We start from the raw sequence: 18,719 nt of genomic DNA, 5'->3' as shown, positions 1-18,719 counted from the left end.
CATTGCTTTACTTTCCTTCTATGCTGGCAAGAAACACTTCATAAATCATAACAGAAACACTTCTGGAGCAGGGATTGATCAGCGAGCAGCACAGGTCTGTTCGTTCACTATAAAACTGGCAGGCCATGTATTATTAATAAGGTGCAAGTCATGCTGCTTCCCCACTTACATTCCACAACTATAGCCGGCTCCATAAATTATACACTATATAACATACTCATCCACCCAATAGGAATTGAAGAGCTGGAAAAACATCTGAGCAAATTTTATTGCGAGTCAGATGCTGAAGTCAGGCCGCCCCATCAATAAACCTCACCAAAAGCTGCTGGTGTAATGTGAATAGTTTGCATCACTGGTTTTCAGTGATCTTGGATTAGCACCAGCATCATTTCAAACTTCCTCTTTTAAACTTTCTCGGCACAGTGGTTAGCACTGCTGCCTCACAGCGCCAGGGACCCGGGTTTAATTCCCGGCTTGGCTCACTGTCTGTGTGGAGTCTGCACGTTCTCCCCAAGGCTGTGTGGGCGTCCTCCCACAGTCCAAAGATGTGAGGGTTAGGTGGATTGGCCATGATCAGGTGTGAGGTTGCAGGGTTAAGGTGGGGGATTGGGCCTAGGTAGAAGGCTTGGAGAGTTGGTGCAGACTTGATGGGCCGAATGGTCTCTTCTGCAGCGCAGAGATTTTATGATAGCGAGATTGGCCATGCTAAATTGCCCCTTCGTGTCCCAAGATGTGCCAGTTAGGTGGATTGACCATGCTAAATTGCCCCTTACTGCCCCAAGATTTGTAAGTTAGGTGGATTGGCTACGCAAAATTGCCCCTCAGTGTCCCAAAATGTGCAAGTTAGGTAAATTGGCCATGCTAAATTGCCCCTTAGCACTCCAAGATGTGTAGGGTAGGTGGATTGGCCATGTTAAATTACCCCTTAGTGTCCTAAGATGTAGAAGTTAAGGGGAATGTGAAGAGAGAGTGGGGGAGAGGGCCGGGGTGAGATGCTCAGTTGGAATCGATAGGCCAAAAGGATTCTATGAAATAAAACTGAGCTAATGACTGATCTAATTTCTATTAACCTGTGGACTGAAACATAAACCAAATAGCGACATCAGGAACCGAGTAAAAACAAAGAGGAGTTCATAGATGATCAGTCTCACAACTTAATTGACTAAATGTCCCAGCATAAACCATCATATTTAAGGTTCTCTTCACCTGAAGAATTTGTTCAAAATATTTAACTGAACACAATCCTTTCAGGCATTTACATCTGACCGGCAGGATAAGAAAATTGCACAACTCTGTTACTGAAGGGCATGGCAATTTTACACTAGACTATTTAACGTATAAACATCTCCCAGACAAGCCTATTGAGCACAATGCTAGCAGAGAGTGTGGCTGAGAATTCGCAATAAAATTCACTCAAACACAGGAGCACCCCCCATTAGATCAACATCAAACATCTGATGGCTGAGGAGGAGAACACTTACCCATATTTATCTGCCAACTCCTTGGCTGCTTCTTCTTTTACGGCTCTCTGATCCTCTAAATCACATTTATTGCCGCATAATACAATGTCTGGGTTTTCACAGTATGCATGCATCTGAAGCTGACCTGGATGAAACATTTATCAGAGAGTAAAAAAGCCACACACAACTATATTTTATAAAAGAGATAACATTGCAGTTAAAACATGAAGCGCCGCAATATCTCAAGAATCCCCAGGTGAGGTATAGAGCAGAGAACACCCAACATAATTCCAGTGTCCCATAAGGAATAGGGAATTACTCTTTTTAGCTGGTGTTGAGAGGTTCCCCTATACCAACTGGAGGCTACACGCGCTCAACAATCATACCTTCTACCTTCCCCATCTTCCTCCTCTTCACCCACTCCCCCCACTTCCCCACCAAGACCACAAGTTTCTTAAATCTGGCCCCCAACCACATCACTCCCCTCACTAGGGCCTGCCAGCCAGGCCTTACTGATACCCTTAACTCGCCCCCTACATCTGGATTCCACAGGGATGGTTTATGCTCCCAGAAACGTCCACTGCTCAAACCTAGCGCCACTGAACCCACAGAGCTGCCATCCATTCAATTGACTGGCAGCCCCCTGTAATGTGACCTCCTCTCCAAATGGGGGCGAAAGTCTCACCCCGAGCGAACTAGTGCACCGTTGAACATAAAAGGGGCGAAAGCCGGCATCGGTGGGACACATTCTCTGCTGACTTTTCAGGTTGGGGGAGGAGTGTCATCCAAAAATTCCTGTCCTTTCTTTAATATGTATTGAAGATTTCTGAAAATCTTCTGCTTTGTATATACACTGTTTATGAAATCCCATTAGTATTGGGAACAAGAGAAGAACAATGTATACTGGAATCCTGAAGAGTAATGACTGTACATGGAATATATGACAAAAGCAGCAACATGATGCATGAAGTACTGCACAACATAGGTCAAAGACATTAAAAACCTACATCTCCATCATTAATAAATTGTGGTCAAAATCCAAAGCTAGAACATTTTTGGCTCCCTTACAGTGCATTCTCCTTGGCTGAATAAAGTATATATTGGAGGAAAAAGCACCATGGGATTCAAAGACATGTGACCAGATAGCAGAACAAAAGAAGCTGATACAGGTAAATGCTCCAAGTTCTGTGCGAGTTTTCCTGTCCATTTAACTTCGCACTCTTGATGAGCACTTCTTCAGATTTTGTCTGCGTCACCCCCTCAAAGAGTGGGCAAGTCCTGAAAAAATATTTTGAAGTTGTTGCAAGGCCATTTTGTGTTCAGCAATTACAAGGTCAAAAAATAACTTCTGTTAGTGCATACAAAGATTCTGAAATTCCAGCCACTTTTTTAAAGCAAAATGGTTATCCAGGCATCTCATCACCACTGGCTCAAAGGCAATTAAAATTTGTTTATTAGTGTCACAATCACCAAGACCCTACAGTGCAGAAGGAGGCCATTCAGCCCATCGAGCCTGCACCGACAACAATCCCACCCAGATCTCATCCCATGTATTTACCCTGTTAATCCCCCGACACTAGGGAAGAATTTACCATGGCCAATCCACCTAACTCGCATGTCTTTCAGACTGTGGGAGGGAACCAGAGCACCTAGAGGAAACCCACACAGACATGGAAAGAGCGTGCAAACTCCACACAGACAGTAAGCCAAGACCAGAATTGAACCTGGGTCCCTGACGCTGTGAGGCAGCAGTGCTAAGTACTGTGCCACCGTGCAGCACAAGTAGGCTCACATTAACACTGCAATGAAGTTACTGGGAAAATCGCCTAGTGGCCACACTCCAGCAGTTTTCAGGTACATTGGAGGGAGAATTTAGTATGGCCAATGCACCTAATCGGCACGTCTTTTGGACTATGGGAGGAAACCCACGCAGACACGGGGAGAATGTGCAGACTTCGCACAGCAAGCTTGGAATCGAACCAGGTCCCTGGCACTGTGAGGCAGCAATGCTAAAGTGCTAAGCAACACCCAAAACTATCAGCATCAGTGGGTCATCACTGCCATCGTGAATTTAGCTACAAGGATATGCAATATGGACCAGGGAAGTTCTCCCACTTTCCAGAGAAACCCAAGCATCAATGCACTGCCACTAACTTTTTGTGTATTCGCCATGCAAAAACAAATGAAAAAAAATGCAACCTCAAGTAGGGGAGGCAGCAGTGTACGCATATTGTGATTGGACTAGTAATCCAGAGACCCAGGGTAATGCTCTGGCGGCCCAGGTTCAAATCCCACCGTGTCAGATGGTAGAATTTGAATTCAACAGGAATCTGATCAAAGCTTTCAATCGAAATTTGACCGTGAAAATGTTGTTGATTGTCCTAATGTTCCTCTTTCAGGGAACGAAATCTGCTGTCCTTACCTGGCCTGGCCTACATGTGACTTCAGAGCCACAGCAATGTGGTTGACTCTCAACTGCCCTCTGTAATGGCCTAGCAAATCACTTAGCTTAGGACAATTAGGGATGGGCAATAAATGCTGTCCCTTTCACATCTCACGAACGAAATAAAAAAAGAAACAAGATTTTATTCAATAAAAAAGGGAGAGGCTCTCCCAGCTGAACTTACTGATCCAGTTCCTGACATTGAGGAAGCTTTGCTCATTTGTCAAGTCAAATATTAACAGAAAACCCATAGCATCTCGAAAGAAGGCAGTAGTTAAGCTACGGAACCTGAATGAGAAAAAAAAAATCAATGATAATCCATCACAGGGCTTTGAAACAGAATTATATAACCAGCAATTGTCAAGGACAGAAAATAATTACAGCATGTGCGATATAGAAGTTAGAAAAATCAAACTTTCTTAATTTTGTTATTGTGTGAGTGGAGCTCCCATCTTCAGTTAGCTTTGTCAATCGAAATCCACAGAATTAGAGACATCCTCAATGGTAACTATGCTCTGGAACTCTCTCTCTCGTTTCTTCCATTTGTTTACAAACCTTCTTGATATCCTTCTCTTCGATCAGTACGGTGGCACCGTGGTTGTCACAGTGCCAGGGACCCGGGTTCAATTCCTGGCTTGGGCCACTGTGTGTGGAGACTGCATGTTCTCCCCATGTCTGTGTGGGTTTCATCTAGGTGCACTGATTTCCTCCCACAATGCAAAGACGTGCGGGTTAAGTGGAACTGGCCATGCTAGATTGCCCCTTAGTGTCGGGGGGCGCTAGTTGGGGAAAATGCATGGGGATATGGGGATAGGGCCTGGGTGGGATTGTGGTCGCTGCAGATTTGATGGGCTGCATGGCCTCCTTCTGCACTGTAGGATTCCAAGATCTCTCCTGTTCCTTTCCTCATAGTTTCCCTTTTTAACTTCCTGTTCAGTGTCAAATATGACCCACTCCACTCACAAGGAGCACATTCGTGATCCAAGTAGCTTTAGGGGTGGTGGCTATAAGGTCAAGCGCAGGACAATTACCCAGCTCTGGTGAAACATGGCCTCAATTGAAGTCTTTCCGATTGTTTGCATGTCAGGAGTGTGGAAATACATGGGCAGAGAGAAATGGGCCGGGAAGACATCTAGCATCAGGGAGATTAGGAAGGTCAGTCACAAAGGAAGGTAAAGTTCGCAACACACTTGAGTTGGGGAAACAACAATTTTTGAAAGTTTATTAGTGTCACAAGTAGGTTTGTATTAACACTGCAATCAAGTTACTGTGAAAATCCCCTAGTTGCCATACTCCGGCGCCTGTGAGTACACTGAGGGAGAATTTAGCATGGCCAATGCACCTAACCAGCATGGCTTTCGGAGGAAATCGGAGCACCTGGAGGAAACCCACGCAGACACTGGGAGACTCCGCTCAGACAGTGACCCAAGCTGGGAATCGAACCCAGGTCCCTGGCACTATGAGGCAGCAATGCTAAACACTGTGCCAGCCCCATCAGACAGCATGCCTGCTGGAGAGATGCCTTTCATGTTGGGTTCAAGACTAATCAAATGTGCATCATTAAATGGAACAAAACCAGCCAGGTCCACAATTTCACTGCCTTAATGCAACAGACAAGACATTAACAGATGAGAGCCTAAAGAAGCAGGACATGTTAAACAACAGATAAGCAAGTCATAACCTGTAGTCTAACTTGGAATGGCAACAAGACAAGCCTCGCCTCACTACACAGCAAAATAACAGCAGGCATACACAAACTGGGTTCGAATCCTGCCGTGGCAGATGCTGCAATTTGAATTCAATAAAAAAATCTGGAATTAAGAATCTACAGATGACCATGAAACCATTGTCAATTATCAGAAAAACCCACCTGGTTCAATAATGTCCTTTAGGGAAGGAAATCTGCTGTCCTTATCTGATCTGGTCTAAATGTGATCCAGAGCTACAGCAATGTGGTTGACTCTCAACTGTCCTCTGAACAAGGGCAACTTGGGCAATAAATGCTGGCCAGCCAGCGATGCCCAAATGAATACAAAAAAATTACAGGTAAGGTGTGCATGTGCGCGCGGGCGGTCAGATTGGTGGGGGTGGGGGCTGGTTAGGAAGGAGGCATTTCAATATTGTCTACTGAACAAAAAAAGGATTCAAGCGCAAAGCTTTCACAGATTTCATCTCATACTTTGTTGAAAAGCAATGATAAACACCCACCTCTCCTGACCAGCTGTGTCCCACAGCTGGAGGTGTATCCTCTGTCCCCTTCCTGCGTTACCATCTGGCCCACTGGGCTTATAAACCTATTAAAAAGAGTAAGTTAGATTATTACGGGAGGGCAGCAAATTTAGCCAATGCCTGGGAAACGTTCAAGGAGGTTAAACATAGCTGTACCAGCTGACTTCAACTTGCCAGAATAAAGGGCGCTCACAATATTGATTTTAAAGTAATTGTTACCCCAAAGGTCAATATTTGTGCACATGTAGCAGCCCTCATGAAGCAAATCCGCATTCCTCAAATTCTATTGCTAGAATGTGCAAACTCCACACAGACAGTGACCCAAGCTGGGAATCGAACCCAGGTCCCTGGAGCTGTGAAGCAGCAGTGCTAACCACTGTGCTACCGTGCTGCCCACTATAGTGGCACCCACTGCGGCGGAGGTGGGGGGGGAGATTTGACGGGCCAGCCAAAAGTGACTTTGGCAGGACTGGAAAATCCTGATAGTGGGCAAGGCCGGAAAATCCCACCCTTTGGCTTTGGAAGTGCATTTACTGCTGCAAGTCTGCTTCCTATGTGGTCCCAAAGTTGATGATAAACGTCCCTTTCCAAGGCAGAGAGAAGTGTAGACAGATGGAGGCTGGTTTGCGTGACGGACTGGGCTACATTCACAACCCTTTGTAGTTTCTTGCAGTCTCAATCGGAGCAGGAGCCATACCAAGCTGTGATACATCCGGGAAGGAGGCTTCCTATGGTGCTCTTGGGTGAAAAACAAGAGTTCAAGGAGTGTGGAAAGTGCAGTGTTCATAGTTGCAGGGTATTATTTCATCTCTTAGTTTCCACTCTCCATTTGTAGAGAGTTGAAAATTAAGCCTCATCAAGATTTCAAATAAATCGCACATCTTCCGGTGATGATTTCCTGGTGGAGACTTGTTGTTGGAAACATTAGTTATGCGCTTCTGGATTGCAAACTAAAAAAGAGAAGGGCAAACATCCAGTCCAAGGGATCCAGAATGCAGCCGACCCAAGGCAGGATTGAGAAGAGACATCAAGGAAAATGGATGATGAAGTGGGCAGAAGGCTGGCTGGGGTGCGAAGACAGACAAAGTAGAGAAATCTACTTGCCTTACAATTAACTCCACTCCAAATCTCGATAGGTTATGTGGAATTCAGTTTCAGCAGTAATTAATTGGAAAATCTCAGGTGATGAAAATAAGCAGCGCTTGGTTCCATAAATCCTTCAAGTTCAATATGTTCGCGCTGAAGTCAATGTCATCAACTATCCGACACCCGAAAGATGAAATGTCAGCTGAGTGTGGTTCAGGCAGCTGCTCCACCCACTCAATTGTCAGTCAATGAAACATGTCGGAGGAGGAAAAAAATCAAAGCTTAGACATAGGCCCGGAGGCACTGCCAGTTACCGAGTTCCTAACAAATGCCAGGAGAGCAAACGGCTGCAATAAAAAAGCTGGAGAGAATGGAAATGACTCAGCAAAGAGAAGAATAAGAACCAACTGCAGGGAATTGAGCAGTTACAAGTCAGCCCAAAAACAGCTCTCGGAATAATCAGACAATAACGAGCTGCCTGAAATCAAGACAGACGACGATTAAAACCACAAAAGCACGTCAATCGCGTTAATTGTGGCACTTCAAAAATGCACAGCACCAAGGTACCGAGAGAGAGCACTTCAGTCACCAGCTGGATCGCATACCATTGCTCACACTAATCACAATAGTTACAGGATGTTCATGGGGGCAGTTTAGATCAGAGTTGAGGAGGAACTTCTTCACTCAAAGGGTGGTGAATCTCTGAAATTCTCTGCCCGTTGAAGTGGTGGAGGCTGTCTCGCTCAATATATTTAAGACGCGGGTAGATAGGTTTCTGATAGACAAGGGAATTAAGGGTTATGGGGAGAAAGCAGGAAAGTGGAACTGATCCACTTCAGGTCAGCCATGATCTTATTGAATGGCGGGGCAGGCTTGAAGGGCTAGATGGCCTACTCCTGCTCCTATTTCTTATGTTCTTATGTGGTTACATCGACCAAAAGAAAATGTCCTTCAGAAGCAGTCAATATAAAAGTTTGTCAAACCTGACTGATGGGAGCAAGATGCCATTAAAGTCATAGATGTTTACAGCATGGAAACAGGCCCTTTGGCCCAACTTGTCCATGACACCCTTTTTTATTTAAACCCTGAAGCTAATCCTAATTGCCCTCATTTGGCCCATATCCCTCTATACCCATCCTACCCACGTAACTGTCTAGTTGCTTTTTAGAAAGACAAAATTGTACCCGCTTCTCCTACCACCTCTGGCAGCTTGTTCCAGACACTCACCACCCTCTATGTGATTGCCCCTCTGAACCCTTTGTATCTCTCCCCTCTCATCTTAAACCTATGCCCTCTAGTTTTAGACTCTCCTACCTTTGGGAAAGGATGTCGACTACCTATCCTATCTATGCCCCTCATTATTTTATAGGCCTCTGTAAGATCGGCCCTCCGCTTTTTACACTCCAGAGAAAAAAGTCCCAGTCTATCCAGCCTCTCCATAAAACTCAAACCATCAAGTCCCGGTAGCATTCTAATAAATCCTTTTTGCACTCTTTCTAGTTTAAGGACATGCTTTCTATAATAGGGTGCCCAGAACTGTACACAGTAATTCAGACCCCAGTTTCTCTCTCGATGTTCACTGCAGCAATCCCATTGTGTGATTTCAAGAGGAAATTAGACATAGCTTTTGGGGCTAAAGGGATCAAGGGATATCGGGGGTGGGGGGGAGCGGGGGGCAGAAGAGATCAGGATACTGAATTTGATGATCAGTCATGATCCAAATGAATGGCAGAGCAGGCTCAAAAGGGCCAAATGGCCTACTCCTGCTTCTGCTTCCTCTGCATCCATCCCAATTTAGGCTCATGAATGGATGGTTGGATTTCCTATTCAAAATTACATTCAAGAGAGACTAGAATTGATCCAGTACCCCTCGGTTTGCAAACCTGAAGCTCATAACCCACATTACCAACAACAATGTATAAAATTCATTCTCCTTTCTGTGAATAGTGCTTTATTTCCATCCCCTCCCCCTCACCTTTCAGTCTTCGAAACCACAGAGATTGATATCTCTTTAGATGAACTCATTGGAGCCCAGCTTCCGTACAAAATAGTGGAGCCTGGCTCCTAGAATCAAGTGTTGAAATCTCTAATGTTTCCAGGACTTTCGGCCCCCGTTTAAGATTGCCTTCTTTAAAGTTTGATGCCATGTCGTGTTCATCAAACATCGCAGCAACATTTATCCCTTCCTGAAATAGGTTGGATCATGATCCCATTGGTACCAAAGAATCCAGAGATCCCTACAGTGCAAAAGGAGGCCATTTGGCCCATCAGGTCTGCACCAATTGTCTGAAAGAGCATCTGGACGGGGCCCATCCCAAATCTCCATTGGCTAACCCACATAATCTATACATCTTTAGAAACTAAGGGTCAATTTAGTATGGCCAATCCGCCTAACTTGTACATCTCTGGAGGAAACTGGAGCAAACTCACACAGGCACTGAGAGAACATGCAAACTCCACACAGTCACCCAAGGCCAGTAGCAAACCTGTGTCCCTGGCACTGTGAGGCGTCAGTGCTGACCACTTTGCTGCCCTGTTCCAGGAGCTGTGATTCATCTAATGGAAATTTTGAGCAAAAGCATTTTTCACCCCATCCCAGATTTATTTAATTCCCTTTAAGAGCCATTGGAAAGGTGACAGATGATACTGTGCATTTAAGAAATGTATTTTTATCACCTTTCTTGTGAGGGGTATGTTTAAAATTCAGCTCTGTTTTACTTGGTGCCAACCTGTCTGCACCAGGCAGCTCACACGCTGAGAATGAAAGAAATGTTGACTTCAGCTAGGGATGTGTTTGTTTTAATCTGAGTTGATGCATTTTGTTTATTTTGGTTATTCCCCTGGGGTTTCAGAGAAGGGTTCTAATTAGGTTAATTAATAGAGACAGAGTCATGTGAACAGGTGGAGCTAAGCTTGTAGGGAGAAAATACAGTTCTCTTCTATTTTATAACAGTTAGTTTCTATCTGAACCTGAAAGCAAGAGATGCCTTTCTGTTTGTCTATGGAGACTGCTGTTTGGGGCGGTCAGAAGACAGATCTCTCTCTCTCTCTCTCTCTCTCTCTCCAGAGGTGTGTGCCTGGCTCCCCTTTATACAAGTGCATTCTTTTATACATTGGAATTGTTGAGACCATTTATTGATGAAAGGTCTTTGACCTTCATTTTACTTTCAGCAATCACTCTCTCCACGAGTAATCACATAGTCTTAGGAACTCTGGGCCACTCCCAGTTAAGGGGCGGACTGGGAGTTTGACAGGTTAGAGCTTGACTACAACTCTTCAAATAACATAGACCCAAACTTCCACATCTATTCACTCTGAATAAAAGGTCTGTACCGATTTCATCGGCCTCTTCCATTTGGACCCAGCCAGCCTCAGCATTTCCGGCAAAGCAACTTTTATTTGCAGTGAGGATTTTAACAGGAGTGGTTTTAAAGAAATGTGAGAGTAGGTTGGACCGTGTGGTCCCTCAAGCCTCAATTTCACATGATCAGCTTCTCAGAGCAGACAGAGAAAGCAAGGAAATCCGGCATGTCCACTACAACTCTCACCAACTTCTACAGATGCACAATAGAAAACATTCTTTCTGATTGTATCACAGCTTGGCATGGCTCCTGCTCCATCCAAGACCACAAGGAACTACAAAAGGTCATGGATGTAATGTAACCCAATCCATCAAGCCAACCAGCCTCCCAACCACTGACTCTGTCTACACTTCCAGCTGCCTCAGAAATGCAGCCAGCATAATTGAGGACTCTATGCATTCCAGACATTCTCTCTTCCACCTTCTTCCATCGGGAAAAAGGTGCAGAAGTCTGAGGTCAAGTACCAACCAACTCAAGAACAGCTACTTCCCTGATGCCATCAGACTTTCGAAAGAATCTACCTCAAACTAAGTTGATCTTTCTCTACACCCTAGCTATAACTGTAACACTACATTCTGCACTCTCTCCTTTCCCCTTCTATGAACAGTATGCTTTGTCTGTACAGCACGCAAGAAACAATACTTTTCACTGTATACTAATACATGTGCCATTTGATTTGATTCATTATTGTCACAAGAGTTAATAGGTGAGCTGGAAGACACATGCCTTGAATTCAGGGATGTGGAATACAGCACAGACAGAGAATGTGCAACTTAACCTCAAAACACACAAATAAAACCACTGGAGGTAGATCAACAATCTAAAATTTTATTTCTCTTTAAAGCAACATCCAGAAAAAAACTGAATAGAACATTCATCAACCTAACCTTTCAATTACAAATCCAATGAGATTTTCATGACTTTACAGCTCATTATTGTGGTCTTCACATAGTTATTCATTTATTAGTGTTACAAGTTGGCTTACATTAACACTGCAATGAAGTCACTATGAATATCCCCAAGTTGCCAAACTCCGGGGCCTGTTCGGGTACACTGAGGGAGAATTTAGCAAGGCCAATGCACCTAACCAGCACGTCTTTCTGACTATGGGAGAAAACTGTAGCACCTGGAGAAAACCCCACGTGGACACGGGGAGAATGTGCAGACTCCACACAGACAGTGACCCAAGCCAGAAATCGAACCCGGGTCCCTGGAGCGGAGAGGCAGCAGTGCTAACCACTGTGCCACCGTGCCACCCCAAACGCAAAGACGCCCAACATGAATGTCTTCAATCATCCCATCAGACAGGACAAAAGCTTTGTGAACTCATAATTAAAAAATACATTAAGGCGTGTTTCTGAACACCCCTGAAACTTTTCTTTAAAAAGTTGGCGATTGGGGGTGGAGTGGGGGCACTGGGAGTGGAGAAAGGAAATATCATCAGCATTTATCAAAGAGACAAGAAGGGAACATTTAGCTGAGAGAAGTTAATGAGCTAGCAAATGTGTGAAAGTTAAATTAACAGTAGATGGAGTCATTAACCAAGAGCTGATCAGAGACTTAATTTTGATGGCATTTAACTCCAACATGCTGGCAACATGTTTAAATCTGTCTGTCTGATGTTTTCAACACTTGCTGTAAAACAAAAGCAGCCCAAATGTTTTACATTATAGAAAGGAATAGGGCAAATGTCAAAAATATAATCAATTATTTCAGATAGGCTGAAGGCAATGTTGCCTATTATTAAATCTCAAGGTCTTAGCTGCCTGTGTGTTGAAGGATTCCCCACGGTCCTCAGTGACTAAGTAGACTTGAGGGCACCGAGACAACAATAAAATGATTTAGCTTCAATCCCAGCTTTTTGAAGGGTTCAGTGAACTCCACTGGAGATTGTGCTATCATTGAGCAAAGGGGAATGTGCCAGAAATGCCAGTAACCTTAAAGTTTTTCAAAGTTTATTTATGAATGTCACAAGTAGGCTGACATTAACACTGCCACAAAATTACTGTGAAAATCCCCTAGTCGCCACACTCCAGTGCCTATTTGGGTACACTTAGGGAGAATTTAGCAATGCATCTAACCAGCACATCTTTCGGACTGTGGGAGGAAACCCATGCGAACACCGTGTAGACTCCACACAGACAGTAACCCAAGCCGGGATTTGAACCCTGGTCCCTGCACTGTAAGTCAGCAATGCTAACCACTGTGCCACCGTGCCGCTTCAGCTAGAAAGAGCAGTAACATGGTGCCCACCATTGTCTCAGTTCTCGTAACGACATAATGAGAAGCTTGATAAAGTGCAGAGGGCTGCTAGGGGAAGCCTACCTAAACTCCAGCTGGTACCAACTTCAGGAGTGAAGGGAAGAAAACTTAGTTAAAACCATTCTCTGTCCATCCCAGCCCAGTCTGCCTTCATTTTTAATGGAGTGTTACCATAGAATCATAGAACCCTACAGTGCAGAAAGAGGCCCTTCAGCCCATTGAGTCTACACTGAACACAATCCCACCCAGGCCCTACCCCCATATCCCTACATATTATACCCACTAATCTCTCTAACCTACGCATCCCTAAGGGACAATTTCTCACCATGGCCAATCAACCTAACCCGCACATCTTTGGACTGTGGGAGGAAACCGGAGCACCCGGAGGAAACCCACGCAGACACGAGGAGCATGTGCAAACTCCACACAGACAGTGACCTGAGCCGGGAATCGAACCCAGGACCCTGGAGCTGTGAAGCTGCAGTGCTAACCACTGTGTTACCGTGCCACCTGCTGCGCAGGAAAATAAAAACAGCATTCTGCTCTACAGCTACCAATAACATTTCCTTAACCGTGGGTCCCTTGATTGTTTTAATTTTATTTGTAGTCCTGTTTGAAGGACAGGAGCACCAATTGAAGCAAAAGTTGCCCTTGGAGGCTAGTTGAGAATCAACCACATTGATTTGGTTCTGAGTCACGTGGAGGCCAGATCAGGTTAGGACAGCAGATTTCCTTCCCTAAAAGGGCATTAGTGAACCAAATGGGTTTTTCTGACAGTCGACAATGGTTTCATGGTCATCAGTAGATTCTTAATTCCAGATATTTTTTATTGAATTCAAATTCCACCATCTGCAGTGGCCACAATCGAACGCAGATCCCTAGAACATCAGCTGAATTTCTGGATTAATAATCTAGCGGTAATACCACTAGGCCACAGCCTCCCTTTAGTGGGTAAACACGAGGAGTTACTGAGATAGGGCCTGGGTAAGATGTTCTTTCAGAGAGTTGGTATGGACTTGATGGGCCAAATGGCCTCCTACTGCACTGTAGGCATTCTATGATTTTAACGTATGTAATTAAACTGCAGACCTTAGCAGATTTCTACCCATTGGCACTTTATTTCAGAAATCCAGCCATCACTATTTTTCCATCATCCCCCTCACTGAAGCAGAGAGAAGCAGCTTCCTTCCACACTGTAAATTTTTTATGTTGACGGAAAGAATAACTTGGACCACAGCCACATAATCAACTCTTTGTCCAAATTTTTTTTTAATGCAAAGTGTGATGATGGTTTCTGTCTCCATCACCTTTATAAGCTGTTCCTCTCGCTCTCCTCTACACCCTTCTGCAAATTATTTCAATTTATACCTCCTGGCCACTGACCCCTTTACTTAAGAAAATGGGTCCTTTTTATTCACCCTATCTTAGCGTCATCATTTTACGCACCCCAGTTAAATCTCCCTTCATCCTCAAGTGCTCCACAGAAAAAAATTCAATCTTTTATCATAAGCTAAAATTCTCCAATGCGAGCAACTTCCCCCCTCTGCACCCTCTCCAGAGCATCTTTCCTGCAATCCAGTGAACAGAACTTGTTGTGAAGTTACATAGAAATGTGAGCATGACATTTAAAGCAACTCTATTCACTCAATAATTGTGAAAACTATGATATGCTAAAAAGAAAAGGCCAACACATCCTGGTTAAACACAAGTCTTTCAAAAGCATTTACATTCATTGAATAGAATTAGAGAATCCTATAGTGCAGGAAGAGGCCATTCAACCCATCGAGTCTGCACCAACAACCCATCCAGACCCTATCCCCGTAACACCGCACTAAGCAGCAATATAGCCTGGCCAATCAACCTAACCCATACATCTATGGAAGGAAACTGGAGCACCCGGAGGAAACCCACACCGACACAGGGAGAACATGCAAACTCCACACAGACAGTCACCCAAGGCTGGAATTGAACCCAGGTTCCTGGCACTGTGCAGCAGCAGTGCTAGCCAACGCGCCGCCCCATAGTATATGAGTCAACATTAAGTGAGCTTTGACTCATGAGGGAATCAAATTCTTTGACAGGAGATTTCATGTCACCACAGGACTGCAGCTGGCAAGGCAATAGCTTGACATTAATTGACGGATTCATCAAAATGTAATCTGCACAATGATAAGTTTGCACAGATGAAAACCTGTTTGTCATTGAGCCATCTGGGCAGGCAATTCGTGTACAGATCACAACAGCAGCTAACGGAGCCAAAATTTCACTCTTAATGGACCGACCACAGAGCTCTTGTGGTGACAGAGCAGCAGGGGCCAACATCTTATCAACAAGGCCATTGATGACATTAACAGAAAAGATGATAGAATTACAAACAAATAAAGATGCTGATCCACTGGGAGAAATATCAGAATATCAAAATCAAACAAAATTAAATTGGACTTCTTTGGCTAACGTAAATAGGCAGCTTGGACAACAAAGACAGAATTATGGATCGAGACTTGCAGAATGAAGCAGACATTAATTTGATCAAGACTGAGGAAAACAGAAGCTCAACCACTACAAAACCATTTATCCAATATCTACAAATCCCAAGGTAGGGCACAGAGAGATAAATAGCGAGATGAACAAGGGTTGCGGCTTGATAGTACCACTTTCACTCTTGGCAGACTTCCAGGATCAGAGAGTTGTTTGAGAATATCAAAGAATAATATTGAATATATCATGGAATCCCTACAGCTCAGAAGAGGCCACTTGGCTTATCCAACTCACTGATAAAGTATCCTCTGCCCTAACCCCACAAATTTCCCATGACTAATCCATCTAATCTACACATCTTAGGACACTAAGGGAGGGAATGTTTCTTTTCTGTCCTGCCTGCCACAGGAGTTGAAGGAAGAGGGGTGGGGGGGGAAAGCGGGGTGGGGGGAGGGAAGAGGGGTGGGGGGGTGGGGGGAGGGAAGAGGGGTGGGGGGGTGGGGGTGCAGACCATGCAAAGGCAGGATTTTCCAGTTTTGGGGTAAGCGCAGCTGGAAAATCCCACCTTTACAGGTCATTTTAGCATGGCCAATCCACCTAACCCGCATATCTTTGGACTGTGGGAGGACACCAGAGCACCCAGAGGAAACCCACGGGGTGAATGTGCAAACTCCCACACGGGCAGCGACCCAAGGCCAGAATTGAACCCAGATCCTTAGTGCTGAGGGGCAGCAGCGCTAACCACCCTGTCACCCCTGAAGCCACTTGCAGTGACTTAGCTGCATAAAAAAAATTCAGTGTGAGAGTCAACACAAAATAAAGTAGACAGCTTTTAAAAATCATTCCCACTGAAAGGTAAAGAAAATACGTGTCCTATCGAGTTTGTGGTTCCAAATCTTTCTGAATGGCTCCTCTGGATTAGTCAATTCAACAAACAAATTCTCACTATTATCAAATGATACCTCATCTGGGTTCTGCCACCAAGATGGAGGAGATAAAATTCTGCAGAAGCACAGCCCTTTTTAACAAAAATAATCCCCAGATCTAAATATTCAAGTGAGGTAGGGAAAGATTCAGCAGCATAATTCTAGTTGAGCCTGAGAGACTCCAACCGAAATTCCAGTGTGTTTGAGTCTCTACTGAATTCTACTAAAGGACTGACATCAAATTAGGATTTAATTGGAAGGTCTATTAACCCATTCCTAACACAGGTGGACTGTTTTTGAAGTAGAATTTCTGTAAATGCATCCCTAACCCCAGCTCAAATCCACAGCCATGGGTTCTCAGTATTCATCACTACTGAGGCACTGGGTTGAGACAGTTGGGGAGGTGTTATGGGAATAAGGAAAGAAAATGCACATTGGACTTCAGAGCAGGAGTAGGTCATCGAGACTCAATGAGGATCTTGGCTGATCTGGTTGTGGTCTCTAATCCACTTGGTCACCTGGCCCAATCACACCCAGCTCTCTCATCTGTCAAAATCTGTCTTAACTCTGCCTTTAATAAATTCAATCACCCAGCCCCTACTGATTTCTGGGGAAGAGAATTCCACAGACTAACCACCCTGGTGGCACAGTGGCTGGCTGCCTCACAGCAAGAAGTCTCACAACGCCAGGTTAAAGTCCAACAGGTTTATTTGGTAGCAAACACCAGTAGCTTTTGGGGCTCTGCCCCTTCGTCAGGTGAGTGGGGAATTCTGATCACAAACAGGGCATATAAAGGCACACACTCAGTTTACAGAATACTGATTAGAACGTGAGGCTTTACAGCTAATCAAGTCTTAAAGGTGCAGAAATGTGAGTGGAGAGAGCATTAAGCACAGGTTAAAGAGATATGTATTGTCTCCAAACAGGAGAGTTAGTGAGATTTTGCAAGCCCAGGCAAGTCATAGGGGTTACAGATAATGTGACATGAACCCAAGATCCCAGTTGAGGCCGTCCTCATGTGTGCGGAACTTGACTATCAGTCTCTGCTCAGCGACACTGCGCTGTTGTGTGTCATGAAGGTTGCCTTGGAGAACGCTTACCCAAAGATCAGACGCCAAATGCCCATGACCGCTGAAGTGTTCGCCAACAGGAAGAGAACAGTCTTGCCTGGTGATTGTCAAGCCATGTTCATTCATCCATTGTCATAGCGTCTACATGGTCTCCCCAATGTACCACGCCTCAGGACATCTGTTTGTGGTCGGGCAGAGCCCCAAAAGCTAGTGGCATTTGTTATCAAATAAACTGTTGGACTTTAACCTGGTATTGAGAGACTTCTGACTGTGTTTACCCCAGTCCAACGCTGGCATCTCCACATCATGCCTCACAGCACCAGGGACCCAGGTTCGTTTCCCAGCTTGGGTCACTGTCTGGGCAGAGTCTGCACGTTCTCCCCATGTCTGTGTGGGTTTCCTCCAGGTGCTCCGGTTTCCTCCAAAGTCCAAAAGATGCGCTGGTTAGGTGCGTTGGCCATGCTGAATTCTCCTTCAGTGTACCCGAACAGGCACTGGAGAGAGGCGACTAGGGGATTTTCACAATAACTTTATTGCAGTGTTAATGTAAGCCTACTTGTGACCAATAAATAAACGTTTAAAAAACTTTAATTTCTCACATGCCAGTATCAGGGGTTTAATTACTAGGGAGAAAACCTGGCTATAACATCAGCCCATTAAGCACACATTGTACAACAGGCAATTACATATCTATAAATATATTAGTAAGGCATTGTGCTACTGTTACTAGATCAGTAATCCAGATATCCAGATTAATACATGAGGAATCTGCGTTCCAGTCCCATCACAGCAGATGGCGAAATTTGAGTTCAATAATAACATTGAATTAAAAGTATAATAATGGCCATAAAGTCATCGTCAACTGTCATAAAAACCCATCTGGTTTACCAATGTCCTTTAGGGAATAAAATCTGTCATGCTTAACTCGTGACTCACGGGCCACAGCAATGTGGTTGAGTCTTAAATGCCCTCTAGCAAGTCACTCAGTTCCAGGGATGGGCAATAAATGCTGGCCCAGCCAGCGAAGGCAACATCCATTAACCAATTTAAAAATGTTGTTTATTAAAGTAATCACAGGAGATGGGTGTACAACAGGAAGTCCATGTGTAGTCTAGATCATGCACCACTTTCTTCCACACTTCATCCAACCTCCAAACTTCATGTTCTCGCCAACTTTATTTTGCAATTAAAACAATCTGCAAGGTTAAGTTCCACCAAATTAAGATAGGATACTTTGTCTATAGAAGTTATAAAAGAGAAAACATAATTATTCTGCAGGAGTGATGTAGTGGAATGGAATGCTCCTTCAGAGCAATGCCGAGGTCCCATTCACAGCCACATTGCTGAGTAGATTCGGTCACAGGAAGAGGATAAGAGTGAAAGGAGGTCACCACTGGAAACCT

The 18,719-nt window shown here is 44.5% G+C and overlaps 1 protein-coding gene across 8 annotated transcripts in view; it reads right to left on the bottom strand.

Moving 5' to 3' along the window:
* rab27a (RAB27A, member RAS oncogene family) overlaps positions 1-18,719 on the bottom strand; it is a 127,330-nt gene that overhangs the window by 9,553 nt on the left and 99,058 nt on the right. For all 8 annotated transcript variants that reach the window (XM_080214027.1, XM_080214028.1, XM_080214030.1 and 5 more), the window contains 3 exons: positions 6,112-6,197; positions 4,088-4,191; positions 1,482-1,605 (listed from right to left, as the gene is read on the bottom strand). In XM_080214027.1, coding sequence (XP_080070153.1) covers positions 1,482-1,605; positions 4,088-4,191; positions 6,112-6,197 — 314 coding nt within the window. The remainder of the gene's footprint in view (positions 1-1,481; positions 1,606-4,087; positions 4,192-6,111; positions 6,198-18,719) is intronic.

The sequence above is a fragment of the Carcharhinus amblyrhynchos genome, chromosome 28 (genome assembly GCF_965287045.1).
Source record: "Carcharhinus amblyrhynchos chromosome 28, sCarAmb.v2.hapA, whole genome shotgun sequence".
Taxonomy (NCBI): Eukaryota; Metazoa; Chordata; class Chondrichthyes; order Carcharhiniformes; family Carcharhinidae; genus Carcharhinus; species Carcharhinus amblyrhynchos.
This window is presented reverse-complemented; position numbering and strand designations above follow the sequence as displayed.